The sequence below is a fragment of the Spea bombifrons genome, chromosome 4, assembly GCF_027358695.1.
Source record: "Spea bombifrons isolate aSpeBom1 chromosome 4, aSpeBom1.2.pri, whole genome shotgun sequence".
NCBI classification, from domain to species: domain Eukaryota; kingdom Metazoa; phylum Chordata; class Amphibia; order Anura; family Pelobatidae; genus Spea; species Spea bombifrons.
Window position 1 is genome coordinate 59,018,476 of NC_071090.1, and position 18,298 is coordinate 59,036,773.

At 40.4% G+C, this 18,298-nt stretch overlaps 1 protein-coding gene across 1 annotated transcript in view; it reads right to left on the minus strand.

Moving 5' to 3' along the window:
* The window catches only part of TBC1D22A (TBC1 domain family member 22A), a 237,050-nt gene that overhangs the window by 179,889 nt on the left and 38,863 nt on the right, over positions 1 to 18,298 (minus strand). Inside the window, exon 4 of the mRNA XM_053463355.1 lies at positions 18,051 to 18,212. Coding sequence (XP_053319330.1) covers positions 18,051 to 18,212 — 162 coding nt within the window. The remainder of the gene's footprint in view (positions 1 to 18,050; positions 18,213 to 18,298) is intronic.

Here is an 18,298-nt window from a genome sequence, read left to right on the forward strand (position 1 = left end):
TGTACAGATCAACTGGAACATCTGTGCAGATGGATTACAATATCGCGGACGCGCAGAACAAGAACGGCTTACTGAATAGTAGTCGAAGCAAGGTCACAAATTTGTGGAGAGATGAATAGGACGCTCTGATAAGAAATAGTATTTTACAGTAGCACATAAATAACTAAACCTTATATAAAACTCGGAATCAGAAATGTCAGATCTATCCGGTGATGCTGAGATCAGGCCGCGGAAAGCAATGCCATTATTTTTCTCACTTTCAATGTACACATACTTTCTGTGCACTGGGCTGCGTCAAGTTTCAGAAGCACATTTTGTTTTTACATCACAAAAATGTATACAATGCGAAAGCAAAAGAAATTGTCTCGGGCAGCCCATAGTTCACCATATAACCCCTGACTCAAAAGACGTCAGCATGGGATAACCAGCGCTATCTGTAAACAGCAGCATTGGCGGATGCTGCTGAACTCAAAAGGGCAACTCATAAAACCCCCAAAATACCGTATTTGCTGATTATAAGACGACCCCCCAAAATCTGAATAATAACTTATGAAAAAAAGAAAAAGCCTGAATATAAGACGACCCTGTAGGAAAAAAGTTTTACCAGTAAATGTTAGTTCATGTAAACTATGTGAACAATTGTTTGTTAATAAAAGCTATGATTGAGAAAAATATTTTGTTTTTATTTCCTTTTTTTTTTTTCAACCTGCCCCCCAGTTATGCACATCTGCCCCCAGGCTTGCCACTCTGTCCCAGAAATGCCTTACACCCCATATATGCCACTGTGCCCCATGATATGCCTTTTAACCCTCTAAATGCCACTGTGCCCCATGATATGCCTTTTAACCCTCTAAATGCCACTGTGCCCCATGATACGCCTTTTAACCCTCTATATGCCACTGTGCCCCATGATATGCCTTTTGACCCCCTATGTGCCACTCTGCCTCCAGAAATGCCTTATACCCCTATATGCCACTCTGGCATTTAGGGGGTTAAAAGGCATATTATGGGGCAGAGTGGCATATAGGGAGGTAAAAGGCATTTCAGGAGGCAGAGTGGCATTAAAGGGGTTAAAAGGCATTTCACAGAGCACTCTGCCTCCAGAAATGCCTTACACCCCCCATTTAACACTCCCCCTCCCTCCTTCAAACTTACCGGTGCTTCTGAGTTGGGGGGGGCGCATAACACAGGAGGATCCAGGTCCCCTGCATCTGAGCCCCCGGTGCTTAGTCCGGGCAGCATGTAGAGCTCCACGCGAATCGCGTAGAACTTAGTCCGGGCAGCGTACCGGGCAGAAGTACCGGTAAGTTGGAGGGGGGGCATAACACAGGAGGATCCAGGTCCCCTGCATCGCTGCGGGGGATCTGGATCTTAGTCTCATAATCAGACCTATTTGAAGTCTGATTATAAGACGACCCTGATTATAAGACTAAGGGGTATTTTTCAAAGCATTTGCTCTGGAAAAAACCTTGTCTGATAATCGAGCAAATACGGTACTAGCGTCAGATAAAAGTATTGTGCTGGGCTCTTTTTGAACACAGTTCTAGTTTTTGTATATGTTTTTATGAAGCTGCATATTATTTGTATTTGTTCTAGTTCTGTTTTCTGACAACTTATGCTGCAGTGTGGTAAACAGTATGACTTGGTCTTAACTAGCCAGTTAGACTAATGAAACTCTATGGAGGAACGGACTTCATTGTTATTGTCATAACGAATCAGCTTAGTGGTCTTTTTGAGCAGGGACACACAATAGCACATGACTTGTGTCAAAGTTTAATGGGACAAAAAGTGATGAAACCAGGATTATGTCAACGCATATATTATTATTATGTATCCATTACATACACTGCGTATACATTACTGTATGCAGCACTATATCTTGTGCGCAAGGAGAAAAAAATCCATGGCATTTCCGCAAACCAAACAATCACAGCTATCAATAGTGTGTTTTTCTTTAAGGATTCAATTTAAGTCGTTTTTCCATTTCTTTAGGAACAGCACAGCATGAGGCAGATTTCAGCTTGCTTTACCAAACTTGCTTTTTAACCAAGCCAACTGGCTCTCTGGAGCCTTTAATGCCCCCCTAGACCCAATGACAGAAGGGAGAGATTTAGTGGTTCCCACCTTATGGCTCATTCCCTACCCCACCAGGCAGGCCAAGGCAGGCATTGGGTTTGAGCCTGCATCAAAGCACTCACGTCTGCTTTTACCCATTACACAGTGAATTGTGGGAAATTTGCGGCGAGATGGAAAATCTCACAGTATCAACGACGGCTAATGAAAAGCCAGCAGCTCATTGCAACTGGCCAAATGAATAAATGTAATATAGCTTTGAGTGGTTTAAGTGACATTTTTCTGCTACTTATCTGTAAGACGTTCCTCACGGCAATACTGTTCAATCTTATAAAACAGTGATTTTACAGTGCGTCATGCAGTGACTGTGCAGCAGAATGGGTTTGTACAAAGCTTCCAAGCTCCTTCTCCACATAACATGCAGTAGTATGTGGAGTTTTTGCAGACCGCCTGTGGATTTCCTTACTTTTCTTGTTTCTTGGACGAGACTGGTTGCCCTACAGAAATGTGCACATGGGTACTGTACATATAAAACCTTTTACCCACAGACTTAAAAGGTCAATTAATAAAAATCAAGACTTCTGTCACAAAAAAGGTACCATATGACCCCTCTTTTGTGAAATGCGCACTCGCTTTCCATAATAGGTCACGTTTGGCTTGGATCCAGAACATAACCACCAGGGGAGAATTCACTAGACACTAAAAATGCAAATATAATTCACGTGTTTTTGTGGATTTGCAGATATTTAGAAGTGCAGGAGACAGCTATCAGGAAACTAAAAAAAGGGCAGCATTACTAAGTGAAAGAGAGTCTGAAAAACTAGCACTGTGCCTTTAAACATAATACTCACCTGGCACCTAATGGTAAAATTTACATATACCAATCTCTACTACCAACAAAAACTAGACTAGAGCCGCTGTCAATTTTCTTAAAACACTTCACAAGGTCTAATCACACACTCTGTTTTCTTCAATACAATTGATTAAGCAGCCAATACTGTGTGAGATTTAATTAAGGAAAGCTTTCTTTTGCGTTAAAAAAGATCCTTTGTTTCAAACAAAAACTAAAACAGCAAAGGTACTTCAGATGTTCGCTTCGCAGCTTTAGAAACGGAAGCTTTTCTAACGTAATGTACGATATGTTGAATTCTATACAAGTAGATAATAAAATGGCTAGTGCTTAGTTCTTAGTTTTAATATTGGAAAGAGTAGCAAAAAATGTCAGAACTGTTAAAATTTCCAAATTACTTTCAAGTGCGTAGGCGTCGGGGATTGGGATTTACACATTCTAGGTATATGCCCTTAGTTCGGAATCCCAGATTTCAACATGGTAAAGAGGACCCTGTTTTTAGGCGAGTAGAGGTTGAGGGAGGCGGCTCGTTGATGATTTTCTTTATCCTGACGCGTCTCATGTGCTCACCTGGCAACACTTCTGTGAGACGTTCCCTTCACTTTCTATACACCCCTTGAATTATTTTCAATTTAGGAGTTTTGTTACCAGCCTCCCAGCTGAGTTGACACCTAGAGATCATAACAACCCCCCTTGATAAACTGACGCTCCGTACTTCATCAAGTCCCATTACAATGTCCGTTCTTTATGGGCAAATTAGACCTGTTATCACTTGGAGCTCCCTGAGAAAGGGTCTGCTCGCCTGGAGGAAAGATCTCCCAGATATCGAGCTGGATGTGCTGGTCATTTAACTGTGGAATGGGCCCTTTTTGGGATTTTGCCACTTTAGGCATTTGATCTTTTACTGCTAGAGAAGAGATACTCTTATTCACTATATCAGCGTTTTGTAAAAAAAAAAAAAAAATGGCCATAGGTCGATTGACTTGCATTTTCCGCATGGACTGGTTAGAAGCAGCTATGCATAGAGAAGTGAGGGCTAAATCATTCTTCCAAAACTGGTCTACTTTTATAGCTGTTATGGATGACTCCGTTAAGAAGTCACTTTCTACTCATTTCGTTCCACTAGCTGGTTTTGTCTTCGATCAATGCAAGGGTCTTTTCCGATATCTGGGTTTCGGCCCGCTTTGGCTGTGGTGGGGGTAGAGTGTTCACTGATTTATCTGCTTTGGTATTCTATTTCGTCTATTTTTGCAATATCTTTTCTTCGAAACATGATTGTGTTAGCTCATTTGCTACGTTTTCAGTCTGAGTCTCTTTCACTGATGGCTGATGGCTGATGTGACATTTCTTGCTAGGATTCCTTTGCAATTGTATCCTACGCATCTTATATGCTGCTGCTACTTGTATACTGTACTTAGACCCATCTTTTGGTTTGTCTGTTTTTTTCTACGCTATGTGGAAGTCCCTTTTGGGATTTTCTTGTACTTGTTCCAACCATACCTAGTATGATTCTGATATATGTATACTGTGCCTATGTACCGGTTCCTGTTGGAGTTTTCTTGCACTTGTGCCCTATGTGCCTTATATAATGCCGATACATGTATGCTGTAGCGCTGTACCGCTATTTGGTTTGCCTATCTTATATATTTTGTGTATGTTATAAGCTTTTTGAATACATTTTTTTTTTTTACTACCAAATTACAGACATCATTAATAATGGAACTGTGAATAAAACCTGTTTGACAGTATACAGATGTGAATGTAAAATGCCCTTAAAAACACACAAACCGAAGTGACGCTATACAATGCCGTATCATTTGATCAATGGCACCTGGAAAATATATGCATATGGGATATATATCACATTCTCTGACAGTATCTGATCTCTCTCTTGAAGAGATCTGTTACTAGATGGTGTTCGTGTGAAGTCTTAGCTTGCTTTGTGACTTGCTACATGTTACCGATGTTTTGTGTCCTGATCCATAGTACTCCACAGAATTAGACACAATCCAATGCAGGCTAGGGATGAATAAAGCAAGCCTGCAACCTTTTAAGCACCACGGACAGCACCCACATAGACACACACAGATTTGGCTGTCAACCTTTGAAACACAGGTAATACATGCTCTACATGTGAGGGTATAAATACTTTTCTAAAATGTTAACAGTAACAATGTCATCTAAAATCTACCCAGTCTGTAATGACGTGATTAAGGACCTAAACGTTTAAAGGGTCCCTTTGCAGCTTTCTTTCTAAATGTGTGATATGTGGTGAATAAATGAATATAGTTATAATAATGTATTTATACTTAATAGCGAGTGCCCATATCCATCAGCAATGCCCTTTTTGCAATCCAGCATACACTACTTTATGAAATCAGGCGCAGTTCATTGGACTGTACTGGCAACGTTGCAGCTTTCATGCTCAGAATTTGATGAAATCATCTATACATTTGTAAGCTATTTTAAAGTGTCTAAACAAGGTTGCACCGACTTCACTTTAATAACAAATGCACATTTCATTTCATGGGACAGACATGACGTTTTTCTGAATCCAAGATGAGACGAAAGAATGATTCAGCCCGACTCTCTACATCAGCGCAGACTACCATCACAATCTTGGTTTCTATGAAACTACCTGTTCCTGTATGCTGTTGGCATGAGGAGAAAGAAAGCACCAGAAAAGACAAAGTATTTTACCAAATGGAGAATATTTTTGGCTTTAACAATAACAGCGCAACTCAGATACAATGATTATTAATGCAGAATGTGTAAAACCACTCTTGCCCTCCTGTCTAAATTAAACATTTCCACTTGGGAAAATATGACAGCATTGCATAAATTGTACTTTTACGAACTTCCATTTAGGTGAAAACTGACCAATCGGCTGCTTGGCAGAGGGGTGATTGCTCCAGAATTGCCCTATATTTAGAATACCAAACAGTCTTGTGTTATATATTAAAATGCTAGCATCCAACCAGAGCAAAAGACACTATATTCTGCTTGATGATTAGCCTTACTCAAAATAAATGCTGCAACGTCTGTACCTTCTTCCTAGCCCTGTCAAGGATGTGTTCTATACAACATACTTCCATACAAATGGTGACAATTAAATGGTATCAGCCTCTCTTATTGGCGATTGTTTAATGCTAATAGCAATTGAATGCACACTTTCCTACCCAACAGGAATGTTCCAGAAGTACAAAACATTTAGGGGGGGGAAAAAAAATATAAGGAGCTCAACACTTTCATCACATTCATTATTCATTCTTTGGCACAAAATTGTTATTTCAGTAAGATTACTGTAAATCGCTACATGAGGAGATGGCTTGCATGAACAATTAAACGATGGAAACGATAAACTAGATTTAGCTTTATGTTCTTATAGCGAATTTCTGGAGCAATTTAGCAGCACAAGGTCCTAAAAGCTTTTCAGATCCAACTTAAGTGGAACAGCAGCTCCCCCATCAGTCGGAAATAAATACAGCTAAGCAATGCTGTGACGGCATTAGCAAAATGCTTTGGGTGACCTTGGTAACTACAGCAACTTGCTTGCTAATGAATAATTTTCTCTTCAACATATAATTCACTTTTATTTTTTTTTTTTTTTTTAGGAAAATTAAGGACCCAAGCATACTCACATTACTTACAATTACATAAATTATAACTTTCACAAAGAAAGGTACTGTTATTGGAAAAACACTTTCTTAATAATGTATGCCCAACGATATCTGTAATTAGGAGAACTTTTTCTTGAGCCGTCGATCCTCATCTTATCTCGAGCTAGCCTGTCCTGCATTTTAAAGATAAAAGGTTCACATTCAACTGCTGTCTAAAAGCATCTGTAGCAGGGTTAACCCCAGAGATACACTAAGAATACTTCAGTTTATTTGCTGGTTTGTACTTTTGCACGTAAGTGCCTTGTTACACTGCTAGGAAAAGTTATCTGCACATTTTATGCATGAAGATGACACAGCTGATGAAGGGTTAACACATGTAAACTCATTACCGTCATCTGTGTCACTTTCCTGGCATATAAACCGAGCATCCCAGAATGGAAGGAGTTTATATTCAGAAGAAAATGAAGTACAGACTCATGGTCTGCTTGGGCTGGCAACTGCTGATAGATGAAGACCTATGTGCGCCCAACGCTAGTCTGCTGAACAGGCTAATGTGTAGTGCCGGAAGGAGATGGAGCCAAGCAGTCATGCATAATGTTTCACCTAGATGCACAAGAGCGTAGAGAGACTGCGGGGACCTCTATAGTTAATTACTCAGTTGCTATCACAATCTCTTCCCACTGATCATGGCTGTGGACCATCTCCTACTGAGCAGCAACCCAAAATCGTTCAATATAAGCATTCACCGACTGCTTAAGAACGAACAGTTGAGGTCAGATACATTTACTGTTTCTGTTCAATTAACAGGGATCTCAGGACAGATCTAAAAGGTAAAGTGGGGCTGTCTGAATAGTATTCTAAGTTTTAAATCGTTACAACATTCCAATTTGCATAACCAGCTTAATTACTGTATTTTAATATGAAAACGGCCTCAGACACCAACTGATACTGCTAGGAATGTCTGTCTCTTATGATCTCCTACACATGAATCAGGTATCTTCACCCAGTACAAATGGTACAAATAATAAGTGTAAATATAACACACTTTAGTCAGTACTTTCAGGGGAATAAATATACAGTGTGTTTTGGGGGTTTGTTAAGATAACAAATATACACTTTTTTATTCATTATATGCTTGGTAACTCGGTAGGTGGATCTGTGATGGGTCAGAAGGTTCAGCAAAACTGTTGCATAGCAACAGCAAAAGTAAAATTCATATGCTTAAGTTGGTGTTTAATTTTCAGGGGAGGAAAAAGAAAAACTATGCAGCGTTCATGCTACTTTGTGATTGCATATTACAACCTTCCTTCCTGCTTATATATATATATGCCTATATGGACAAAAGTACTGGGACACCTGACCGTTACACCAACACAGACTCCTATGATATTGCATTCTAAATACAAAGACATTAATATGTTGTTGGTTTCCATTTATCCAGTAGAACATTTGTGAGGTCAGGTACTGATGTTGGAGGAGAAAGCCTGGCTCCCAATCTCCATTCCAGTTCATTCCAAAGGTGTTTGATGGGGTTGAGGTCAGGGCTCTGTGCGGGTCAGTCAAGTTCTTCCACACCAAACGCATACAACCGTGTCTTTATGGACCTAGCTTTGTGCACCACAATATGGACAAACATATTGGGACACACTTCACTGAAATCAGGGGGGCAACTTCATATTAGTATCTATGTATTTAGAATGTGATGTCATCAAAGGTGTAATGGACATCATTTTGTCTATATAGTTAATGTTGCCATATCACCTGTTTTATTTACAGAAGACATACATTTCATATGTTGCCAACAAGCATGTGCTCCCATGCAGTATGTAGGATTTATAATTAAGTAACCGATTACCTTTTGTAATTTTATACATCCCACATACTACAGGACAGCAGTTTACATACGAGAGGCCAAGAACATGTAGAATGTACATGCCAGATGGTATGGCAACCATAGTATTAGCCATTAGATTTTATAGCATTACAGAAAAAAGTATCCTAACATAACATGGCCTTGGAGCAATCCTGGATGTTCATGGTAAATCTATTTCTCTCTTTTGGTTCGGTTTTGGACTTTTAAATGTAAAGCTATGCTTACAATAACTTCAAATTACAGAGTTCTAATGGGCGTACAAACACCAAAAGCTTCTTGAATAGACATTTGTCATGTAGCTTTGTTATGAATTAAAGATAGGTTTTTAATTTAGCCAGAAAATAATACATTAAGAGTTTGTAACAGTTTTAATCATCTAAGCAGCAGAGGCGAGCATACCTCGTTTGTCACATGGCTATAGGTGCCCTTTAATTAGACACCTAATGCTTCTAGTAATAAATGATGCGGGGTTTCCTTCTTTTGGCATTTAATCTTAAAGGAACAATGATTAATACAACAAACCGCACCACGCAACATCTAACAAAGTAGCAGCATCTGGGACATGTTTGAATTTGAACATTGCTCTTAGCAACTCTTCGTTGCAGGTATTTGGGAAAACTAATTTGTATTTGGGAAACTAAATACAAATGCAAGTCACTTGTTGTCAGAATGTTGAATATGCAGATGTTGTAAATAATAAATGGCCAGTGCTTACAAGGTCTCATCACCTGAATAATTTTAAAACCTTCCAAAAAAATATCACAATAAGATCAAGTGATTCAAGCCACAACCTCGTTATCGGAACTGCTCACAGGGGTACAGAAAGCTGAAACAAAAGAAGACAATAAAGACTTCTGCTGCCTATTGATTGTTGCAGGGCAATGCTCCCCTTGGTGCCAGAAATAGTCCCCCATTATTTGACAGGAAGCCTTAATAAAGTGTGTTTGCTTTGCGCAGACTATTTCTGTGCCATCGTAGACAGTGTGTGTGTGTTGGATTCAGCCGTTTGGTAGAGCGAAGACTATTTCAGTCGATTTCCTGAGAATTGCAAATATAGGAAACTAAATTCCTTTAGCTGGAGATGATATGAGAGTCAAATAAGCTCTCCTCCCCAGCTGAGATCTCTATAAAGAAGCATATAGCCAGCGCGATATTCCCAGCGGCTGGAAGACACAGAATTCTGTAGACTATAAAATAGTTATTGAGCAGTGATGTCTCTGGAGTACTGGCCTTCAAAGTGCACTAGTATTTCACAATCACAACAAATTCCCCAGGATATTAACTTCTCTTATTATCCTATATAGTTGTGCATATTGCGGGAGTGAAACATACGGCTGTGTACAATGTTTGATTTATTGTCTTTGACTCACCATTTCCCAGATCAGAAAATGTCTTTTGAAGTCAAGTCTAGCTTTGAACCATTAAAGTATAAGATCCTTTGCATCGGGCATAGATTACACAGTACCAGTCATTCACCGAAACTGCCACAGTGTAACACTGTATCGATGCCATTGTATGGCCTATAGGATAGCAAGGGGGAAAACTGGCAACACGCTACTGTGAAGGTACCCAGCATCCTCAGACAAGAATTTAAGACCAACCCTGAAAAGAAGAGAAGGAAAAACTAACAACATGGACATGTTAAACAGAAAAGTGCTATGTGACTGGTGTCCTGGATGCACACAGGAGCTTTGTGAAAGGTTCAAGCACGCAGGTAAATACATCAAACGCACAGAAGTAAAAGGCACCGAGTAGTACAGGACAACAGCAGCATTAATTAAAGTCCATTAAAGATTCAAGAGCTCACGCGGCTCTAGAGATTACACGGGGAAAAACAGATGCTTGTTGCTTCCTTAGCTACTACTTGAAGTGTGGGGAAACATTACAAGGGATTTAATGTGGCTTTTCACGGCTATATATTTCATTACGCAAGCCATTTACTGTGTATTAATAGTTTACATGAGCTCCAGATGGAAATCCTATCACCCAACATCATCATTCACAAGGCTTCGAGCTCCTTCACTATCCTGGAACCAATTAAAAAAATAGAGCATATGATTTAGATACACAAACACAATGGCAGCTGACCCCTGCTAGGAACATTTTCACAAGGCTAGGAGACCTCAGGATTAAATGAGCAGGACATAAGAAGAACATTTAGACATCCAACATGTATTGCTATATAACGGAAATTCTTTAACGCTGCATTCATCTTCATCTTGACCTGATTTGCATGATTATTCCTCCCCATTAATTTATTCCACCCCTTTGATGAAAGCTGATATGTTCTGGCAGCTTCAAAACAAGAAGTGAGACCTTGACAGATGAACGCATAATTAATGATACTTGCAACAGAGGTTGTAAGACAGCATACACCTTTTGTCATTTTTTTTTCATCCTCCGAGATTAAATGGACCTCAACTTCTACGTTTAATACTCAATGTTTATTACTCATACCAGTTTAGTAGGGTAACCATTACTATACCCATCAGGCATGGATATATTGTATATTTGTGCCCTTCAGACATCCCCTACTTTGCAAACAACGTGAACTTGGGAAACTGCTCCGCACAACAGACAAGCTGGAGACTAAACCAACAAATCAATAACGCCGGCGTATGTTTTGAAAAGAACCCAACTTTCTTCTGATTTCTGTTTACTCAATGCAAATGCTATTGCATATTTTAAATGAGCCATTAACCTCCGACACAATCTTGTTATATGAACTCTGTCAAAATAGTGACCTGCGGGCAAAAGTATGATTGTTTCTTTCCCAAGGCCCTAGCCTTTCAGAAGATTTTTTTTTTCATTTATTTATTTTAAAGCATTTACATAATGTAACTGTCTGTGTCTAGCTCTTCTAGATGTGGTTCTCTAATTGGCCTCCACACTCAAAACCAAACAAAAACAGGGACAAAACTGTGCTTCGGAAATGTAAATGGCATTTGAATGGGAAAGATTTCAGAATAGCATGACTGTGAATTTAAAGAGGTCCGCAGCATCCAGACCCTTCACCCGCGGCATACAAACATTAAAACCAGGACAGTACGCTGACGCACGAAGGTCTCTGAGAACTGGCTACACACGGAAACCACCGAAAAGCCTCGAACCATGCCAAGTCTCATCAAAGCACCTTAACTAATCTTCTCAACCGGCTTCTCTGCTGCCTAAAAGACCTCTAAATCACTGCATTTAGTAACAGTTTAAAAATAGTCAATTCTGTGGCTCACCGTGTCCAATTGCATTAGCCAATTCCTAAGCTATAGTTCATTAAAGCTGGGACAAGTAGCAATTAAACAAACCTATTTAATTTTACAGAACACTACACAAGAGACCATAAGACACACACAAATAGAGCTGCACAAGACATATGCACTTCGTTGCCTCTACAAACGTTACAGTGAACAAAAAATAGCTTGTCCTCCCCAAATAATGTGCCGTTATATATAAAACTATTTTACGTTGCCGTTTCTGACATTACTTCTAGCCAACGTGTATGCCACGGTACCAATAAGACCATTTAGCAGACCCTCTTAAGCCCGTTTGATCGATCGTCTCACTAACTGCAGTGTTTAATTGGTGTATTTTCCCAATGAATATTTCAGATCTATCTGCCTTAAAATATATGTCAGGCTGCATTTGATACCCTTCACAAAGCTCATCTGACTGTGACTGCTAATTCCCAAATGATTTTCACAACATGACAGCAAACATCACACAAGGCTTTAAAGCAAAGCTAGGGAAAAAAACTGCTGCACCCACACTAGTTGTACAGTAAGAGCATTAATTAACTTTACTTAAATTATCCCATTTTAACATATCAGTATGGTCATTTTTAATGTCCATCAGAACAAGCTAAATTATGGTTTGTGACAGCGCGCACGGTGAGCTCGTCTCTATTGCCTAATCTGTGTGGCTTAATTAGTAATACAAGATTAATTCTGACACGTTCAAAATGTGAAACAGGAAGACCATTGGTAGGTCATGCTAATGTATTCACATCTGTAATATTTTGCTTGGTATCTTCCACTAATTAGAATTTTAAAAGAAATTGTTCTTTTCATTAGCAATTGTACCCTTCTCAACCTTAGCCAGATATGTTTTTTGCAATTCTGTTAAAGCAACATATTGCAATAACATGAACGTTAAGCACCAACCTGTATTTAGATTCAGTTGTCTCATTTGCAATCCATCTCAAATTTAACCTCTTATTCAAGGTCTTTTTGTTTACAACATAAATGTGTTTTACAGCCAAATTACATCCCAATGTAAGAGTGTGTAACTGCCCCACTGTCCAGCTTTTGCGGTGAAAAAGCGTAGGGAGCATGGGCCAGTTGGGAGGAGTTCATTTATTCTCCACTGACCGGTCCAGGTAGTCGAAAAATCAACCGCGCACTATTGGCACTCTATCTTTGCTTCCTTGTCGTTATTCGGGTAAGGTGGCGTCAATCCCTTTGATCAGCCATGCTTCTCCTCATCTCCTGCCACATGCCCCAAAACATGAAATGTAGGGGAGTGTGCATGCCAATATATGTCTAGGATGAAGAGGCCTATGCCCCTTTTATAGATAAAGAGTGTATTTGTGCATTTTTTTTTAGAAATCTTAAATAAAGTAATGCTACATGCATCCAAGCATGCATCTCTTAATGGGTGGTCTGTCTGGAACACATCAATATGTGATTAATGCACACACTGGTCCATTTAGACAGCCAAGAAAAAACACAGAATAAACAAGGGAGGTGATCGCTTACTGTCGTCACTTGAAGAAGCTGTCCCCAATGTAGCTCAGAAGATGACATTATCATCATTATTTATTTTACATAGCACCATCCGACATGCAAACATCCCACATTGGGCAAAAATAGGCACAATGTAATGAAAGCAATATTTTTCTACTCCTGCGTGAACATGCTTCTTCTAACATGTGCCCAGCAAGTCACAGAATAGTTCCTAGAGATCTAGTCATCACTCCAATATGAAGGCAGGAAGACAGGTATTGTGAAATCCTATCAGTTACACGGTTACATGACTAATATGGCGTTCCTCCAAGCTTCAGCCCATGAAGATTACAGATGGATAGCATTCATAAATTTAGAAAACTAAATGTATTATTATTATCCTCAAGGGTGACTCTAGAAACCACAGGGTATTCTCGCTCCATGCCTATTTATAGGGTTCCACATACAAGGAGCAGTTCTATAAAACAAACTTACCTTCTACTAGGTAATCATTCAAAATACCTGTCATGCAACTGTTTATAAAACGGTAATGTAAATAAGTTAGCATTATTAATATATATAATAATCGTATTATACATGTGGAAAATCGCACTAAATATGAGAAAATTATTGAAATCTTAATGTATTCTTCCCGGTAAAATGGTTTTCCAAATAAGTTAAACATAAATAAAGACATTTGCGTGTGTGTGTGGCGCGCCCAGTGGATGTTCCTGGAGGATTCCAAAGTTGATGGGCCTTCTTTATAGTTGGGTAATTTTCTACCACTACTAAAACAGAGAAGATTTAATTAATTAAATTAATACGGAATATGTTAAATTAAGTCTAGGTGCTCAACATTGGACCAACAGTTTTTGTCTTAAAGTACTTTTTTTGACAACGTACATACATACAAAAAATCATTGATATGTTGTTTCATCACTAAAAAATAATAAACCATCTTGGGAATTTAAGGGTGGCTGATAGCAAGTATTGTAAATGACAGCCCATAACAGCAGCCTGTCTATTTAGACACATCTTTCTGCTTTAACAGCTAGCAATGCAATCTCAATGGGAAAATCAATCCACAGACACCTCTCTTACAAACCATCCAGAGAGAAAAAAATATGTTAAAAAAAAAAGTGTTCTTAGAATTTAAACTGATAACCAAGGCTCTAGCGTAGTCAAGAAAGGGACATTTTGAGAGCAGGATAAAAAAAAAACCATTGTGTCAAAAATCGAAATTCCAAATATAAAAATCTGATGTTTTGTTTTCACAGGTTATGCTGTGTGAAACCCAATGGGGTCTATTCAATAAAGGGACAGCTGGCAGAGAGTCGTAGTGTTAAAGTTTCTCCGACAAGAAGCGCTTGCCCTGTATAATGTATATATATTTATGGGTAAGGCAGGGCTCGACAAATCCCAGGCGCCAGGTCGCCATGGCGACTGATAATTTTGTCCTGGCGTCTAGGTGTTTGTGAGCCAAACCGGTGGCTGAAACACATATTCGGCGAAATGCCGAAAAAAAAGAGCAGGGGCCGCACTGCTTAACTGTGCGTTGCTCTTAATGTGCAAGCAGCGTCTCTTGTGCTGGCCACAGGAAGCAGGAAACCAGAGGAGTCACATGACCGATGTGTTCCTCCTCCCAGTGGGTGGGACAAGAGAAGTTCATGCAGGGAGACAGAGATAGAAGCAGCAGGGCCCCAATGGAAGTCTGCGTGTGAGAGATCTGCAGTGCAGGTAAGGGGTGAAGGAGGGTGTATGAATGAGTAGATGAATGTGTGTGTGATAGCATGGTTGTGTAAGTGGGGGGAGGAGCATGGCACATGGGGCTCTAAGTGATGTGCAGCAATCCAGGTTTCAGCATGTACTCCTATCATTCCAAGTCAGCCAGTACATGCTGGAACCTGGGTATGTCTGGGCAGGACTGTGATTGGTGTGAGCGCTGGGGCAAAGTGTGAGACTGAGCGCTGGGGCAAAGTGTGAGACTGAGCGCTGGGGCAAAGTGTGAGACTGAGCGCTGGGGCAAAGTGTGAGACTGAGCGCTGGGGCAAAGTGTGAGACTGAGCGCTGGGGCAAAGTGTGAGACTGAGCGCTGGGGCAAAGTGTGAGACTGAGCGCTGGGGCAAAGTGTGAGACTGAGCGCTGGGGCAAAGTGTGAGACTGAGCGCTGGGGCAAAGTGTGAGACTGAGCGCTGGGGCAAAGTGTGAGACTGAGCGCTGGGGCAAAGTGTGAGACTGAGCGCTGGGGCAAAGTGTGAGACTGAGCGCTGGGGCAAAGTGTGAGACTGAGCGCTGGGGCAAAGTGTGAGCGCTGGGGCAAAGTGTGAGCGCTGGGGCAAAGTGTGAGCGCTGGGGCAAAGTGTGAGCGCTGGGGCAAAGTGTGAGCGCTGGGGCAAAGTGTGAGCGCTGGGGCAAAGTGTGAGCGCTGGGGCAAAGTGTGAGCGCTGGGGCAAAGTGTGAGCGCTGGGGCAAAAAAAAGTCCTGGCTCCTAACTTTTTTAGCTGGCTCCTAGATTTAAAACAAATTTGTCAAGCCCTGGGGTAAGGAGGGTGCGAAGAAATGCAACTAATTTAACTCTACATTACACTGGGCAAGCAAAGCTCTTCCTGCAGCAGAGATTCACAAGTTATAGTGAAGAGCAGGGTCTAAACACCCGTACTCGCAATGTCCCTCTTAACCAAATAGGCCTGAAACCATTTTACACACGTATTATATGATCTGCACATCGAAACTTGGAGCAGTAGAACTGAAACTAGAGTTTACAGCTGGCTGTGTTATAGTTTCAACAGGAAATGGTTATGTTTGTACATAATCCTACTGACGGCTTTCCAGTTACAGAACCATGCGAATGGAACAATTACAGGATTCCGAATGTCTTGAAACATGCGTTTCTATAACCGACTTCAATATTACTTTCAGCTGTCTAAATGAGATATCACTCTGCTGTTGTCCTAATCAGATTGCATCCCTACAGCAACACTGAACACAGGAGACCCTTTGCTTCTCCGTAACAGGAATGTAGGAAGCTTCCTTCCTGCAGAAGAGCCGGGATTCAGTATTGGACACAGATTAAAAACTCTTACAGCAATCTATAACAGAAATTAAACAAAAAGAGCACAGAGGCCCTAGGGCCTCCAAGAGATCCTCCACTGCCATTATTTGGGGGAAATACTGTGCAATAGACTCTTTCCTTACTTTACCATTAGAGCTTGCCTAGTAGGAACAGGTACCCAATCCTCCTGGCAGACAAGCTATCGGGAAAGAGGTAATAGATTGAAGGTAGAGGACTGCATTGGGAGGCGGGTCCCAGCGGGTCTTGCTGGGGTTGCGGGCGGGAGGTCAGGCACTGTACCTGCGGGTCCCGGTAATCCCGTGCAGTCCCGCAAGGCTGCCTTCTCGCTGCTCCCTTATAGTGTCTCCTATCTTGCTCTGCCCAGGAACAAAACGGAGTCACGTGATGTGACGTCACTTCCTGTGACTCCGCCTTGTTCCTGGGTGGAGCAAGAGAAGAGACGCTGTGAGAGAACAACTCGAGGGCAGCCTTGCGGGACTGCGCGGGAAATCAGGTAAGGAGGCGGGCGTGATTCGCCACAAATGTGGCGGGAGCGGGCGGGATTGGCCACAAATGTGGCGTGAGCGGAACACCCACATTGCGGGAGTGGGATTAAACACACCGGGAGCGGGCGGGATTGGGATTTAAAAAGCAGTCCCGCGCAGGGCTCTAATTGAGGGTTAATGATATAATGCACAGGACAGTAAAGCAAAAGGTTTGCTCCACTTAAGCCAATACTTATAATGAACAACCTTAAAAATGTAATTACTTCAATGTAAATTCTTCAGAACAGTAGATACCTATCATGTGCTTACACTTAGGCCTTGACGCCCCTCATCTTTCAAAGATGTTTTATAAAGTATGCAGTGTCCTATACAAACAAGTAGATTACCATTCCTCATATTTTGAATAAGTCTGTGCATTATGGTTAAGATTTCACATTGTTTAGGAAGCCTAAGCCAACAAATTGCCTGTGGAAGAATTTACCACTGTAACTGAATGCTTAGATTTCCCATACATCTCTATATTTTAAAAGAAACACCAGCTTTTACATTTAAATGTAGATTCCCGGTAACAATTCAACTTATAATAGGATCGTGATGGCTTTGAGCATTTAAATAAGCCGGCAACCTTTTAATCTCTTTTACGTGCTACACTGTAATTTAAATCATAAAATTTCTAAAAAGGGAACTTTGGCTCTACCTACAAGAAAAATCAGTGGAGTTATACTTTTAACATAACCAGGCTTTTAAAAGACAATTAAACATCTTTGAAAAGCTTTGCTCAAATATCTAGCAAGTAACAACGTAAGTTTTTTTTCTTCTAAATAACTACGGTTAATCCAAAATATTTTCTTCAAATCAAGAAGAATGATTATTTAAATATTATTTTGCTGAACAAGCCACTAGCTCATTAAATTTATATTTTAATATTAAAAGTCCCAAGGTAGAAATCTTAGAAAATATTACATTAATGCACAAAGGGAATATAATCAAAAAGTAATGATTTTGGTATAATAGGTAAAATAATTTGTGTATTTTTGTTTGCTTTATTATCTGTACTTTATCAGTAGTTATCAATAACTGCCAGAATTTCTGCTTAGCCGCAGACATTCAAATGCCTTGATTCTTAAAGGAGTCACCTCACTCAAAGTTATACCAACTTTTGAAGAAATGGTCTGGCCTAAAAGCTGAGAATCAATAATGCTGCTGGCATCAACATAATGACTCCATGACATTATTTGTATATTAATAGCATGTTGCAAACCAGCACGCTGAAAGATTGCTGAAGGACCTATCCATTTGCTTGCTTATTTGACAGGCATGATAAATCTATTTACATCAGCAGCGCAAGATGTACTTACCAAGGTCAGTGTTTGGGCCAGCTAGAAGCTGTCTAAATTTTTCTAGCCGGAATGCTTCTCTTTCCGTTAGACCGGCATTGCTTGAGATGATTTGGTCTGCCAGTGATGGAACATATGTCTGCTGAGGGACTGACTGCTGCCTCTGCAAAGAATGCCTCTCACCTGTAGCATGAATGACAAAAGAATCCAATGTTACTTATCTACTATAAAGCAAATGTTTTAAAGCAGGTCTGTCAGCTAAAAAAACT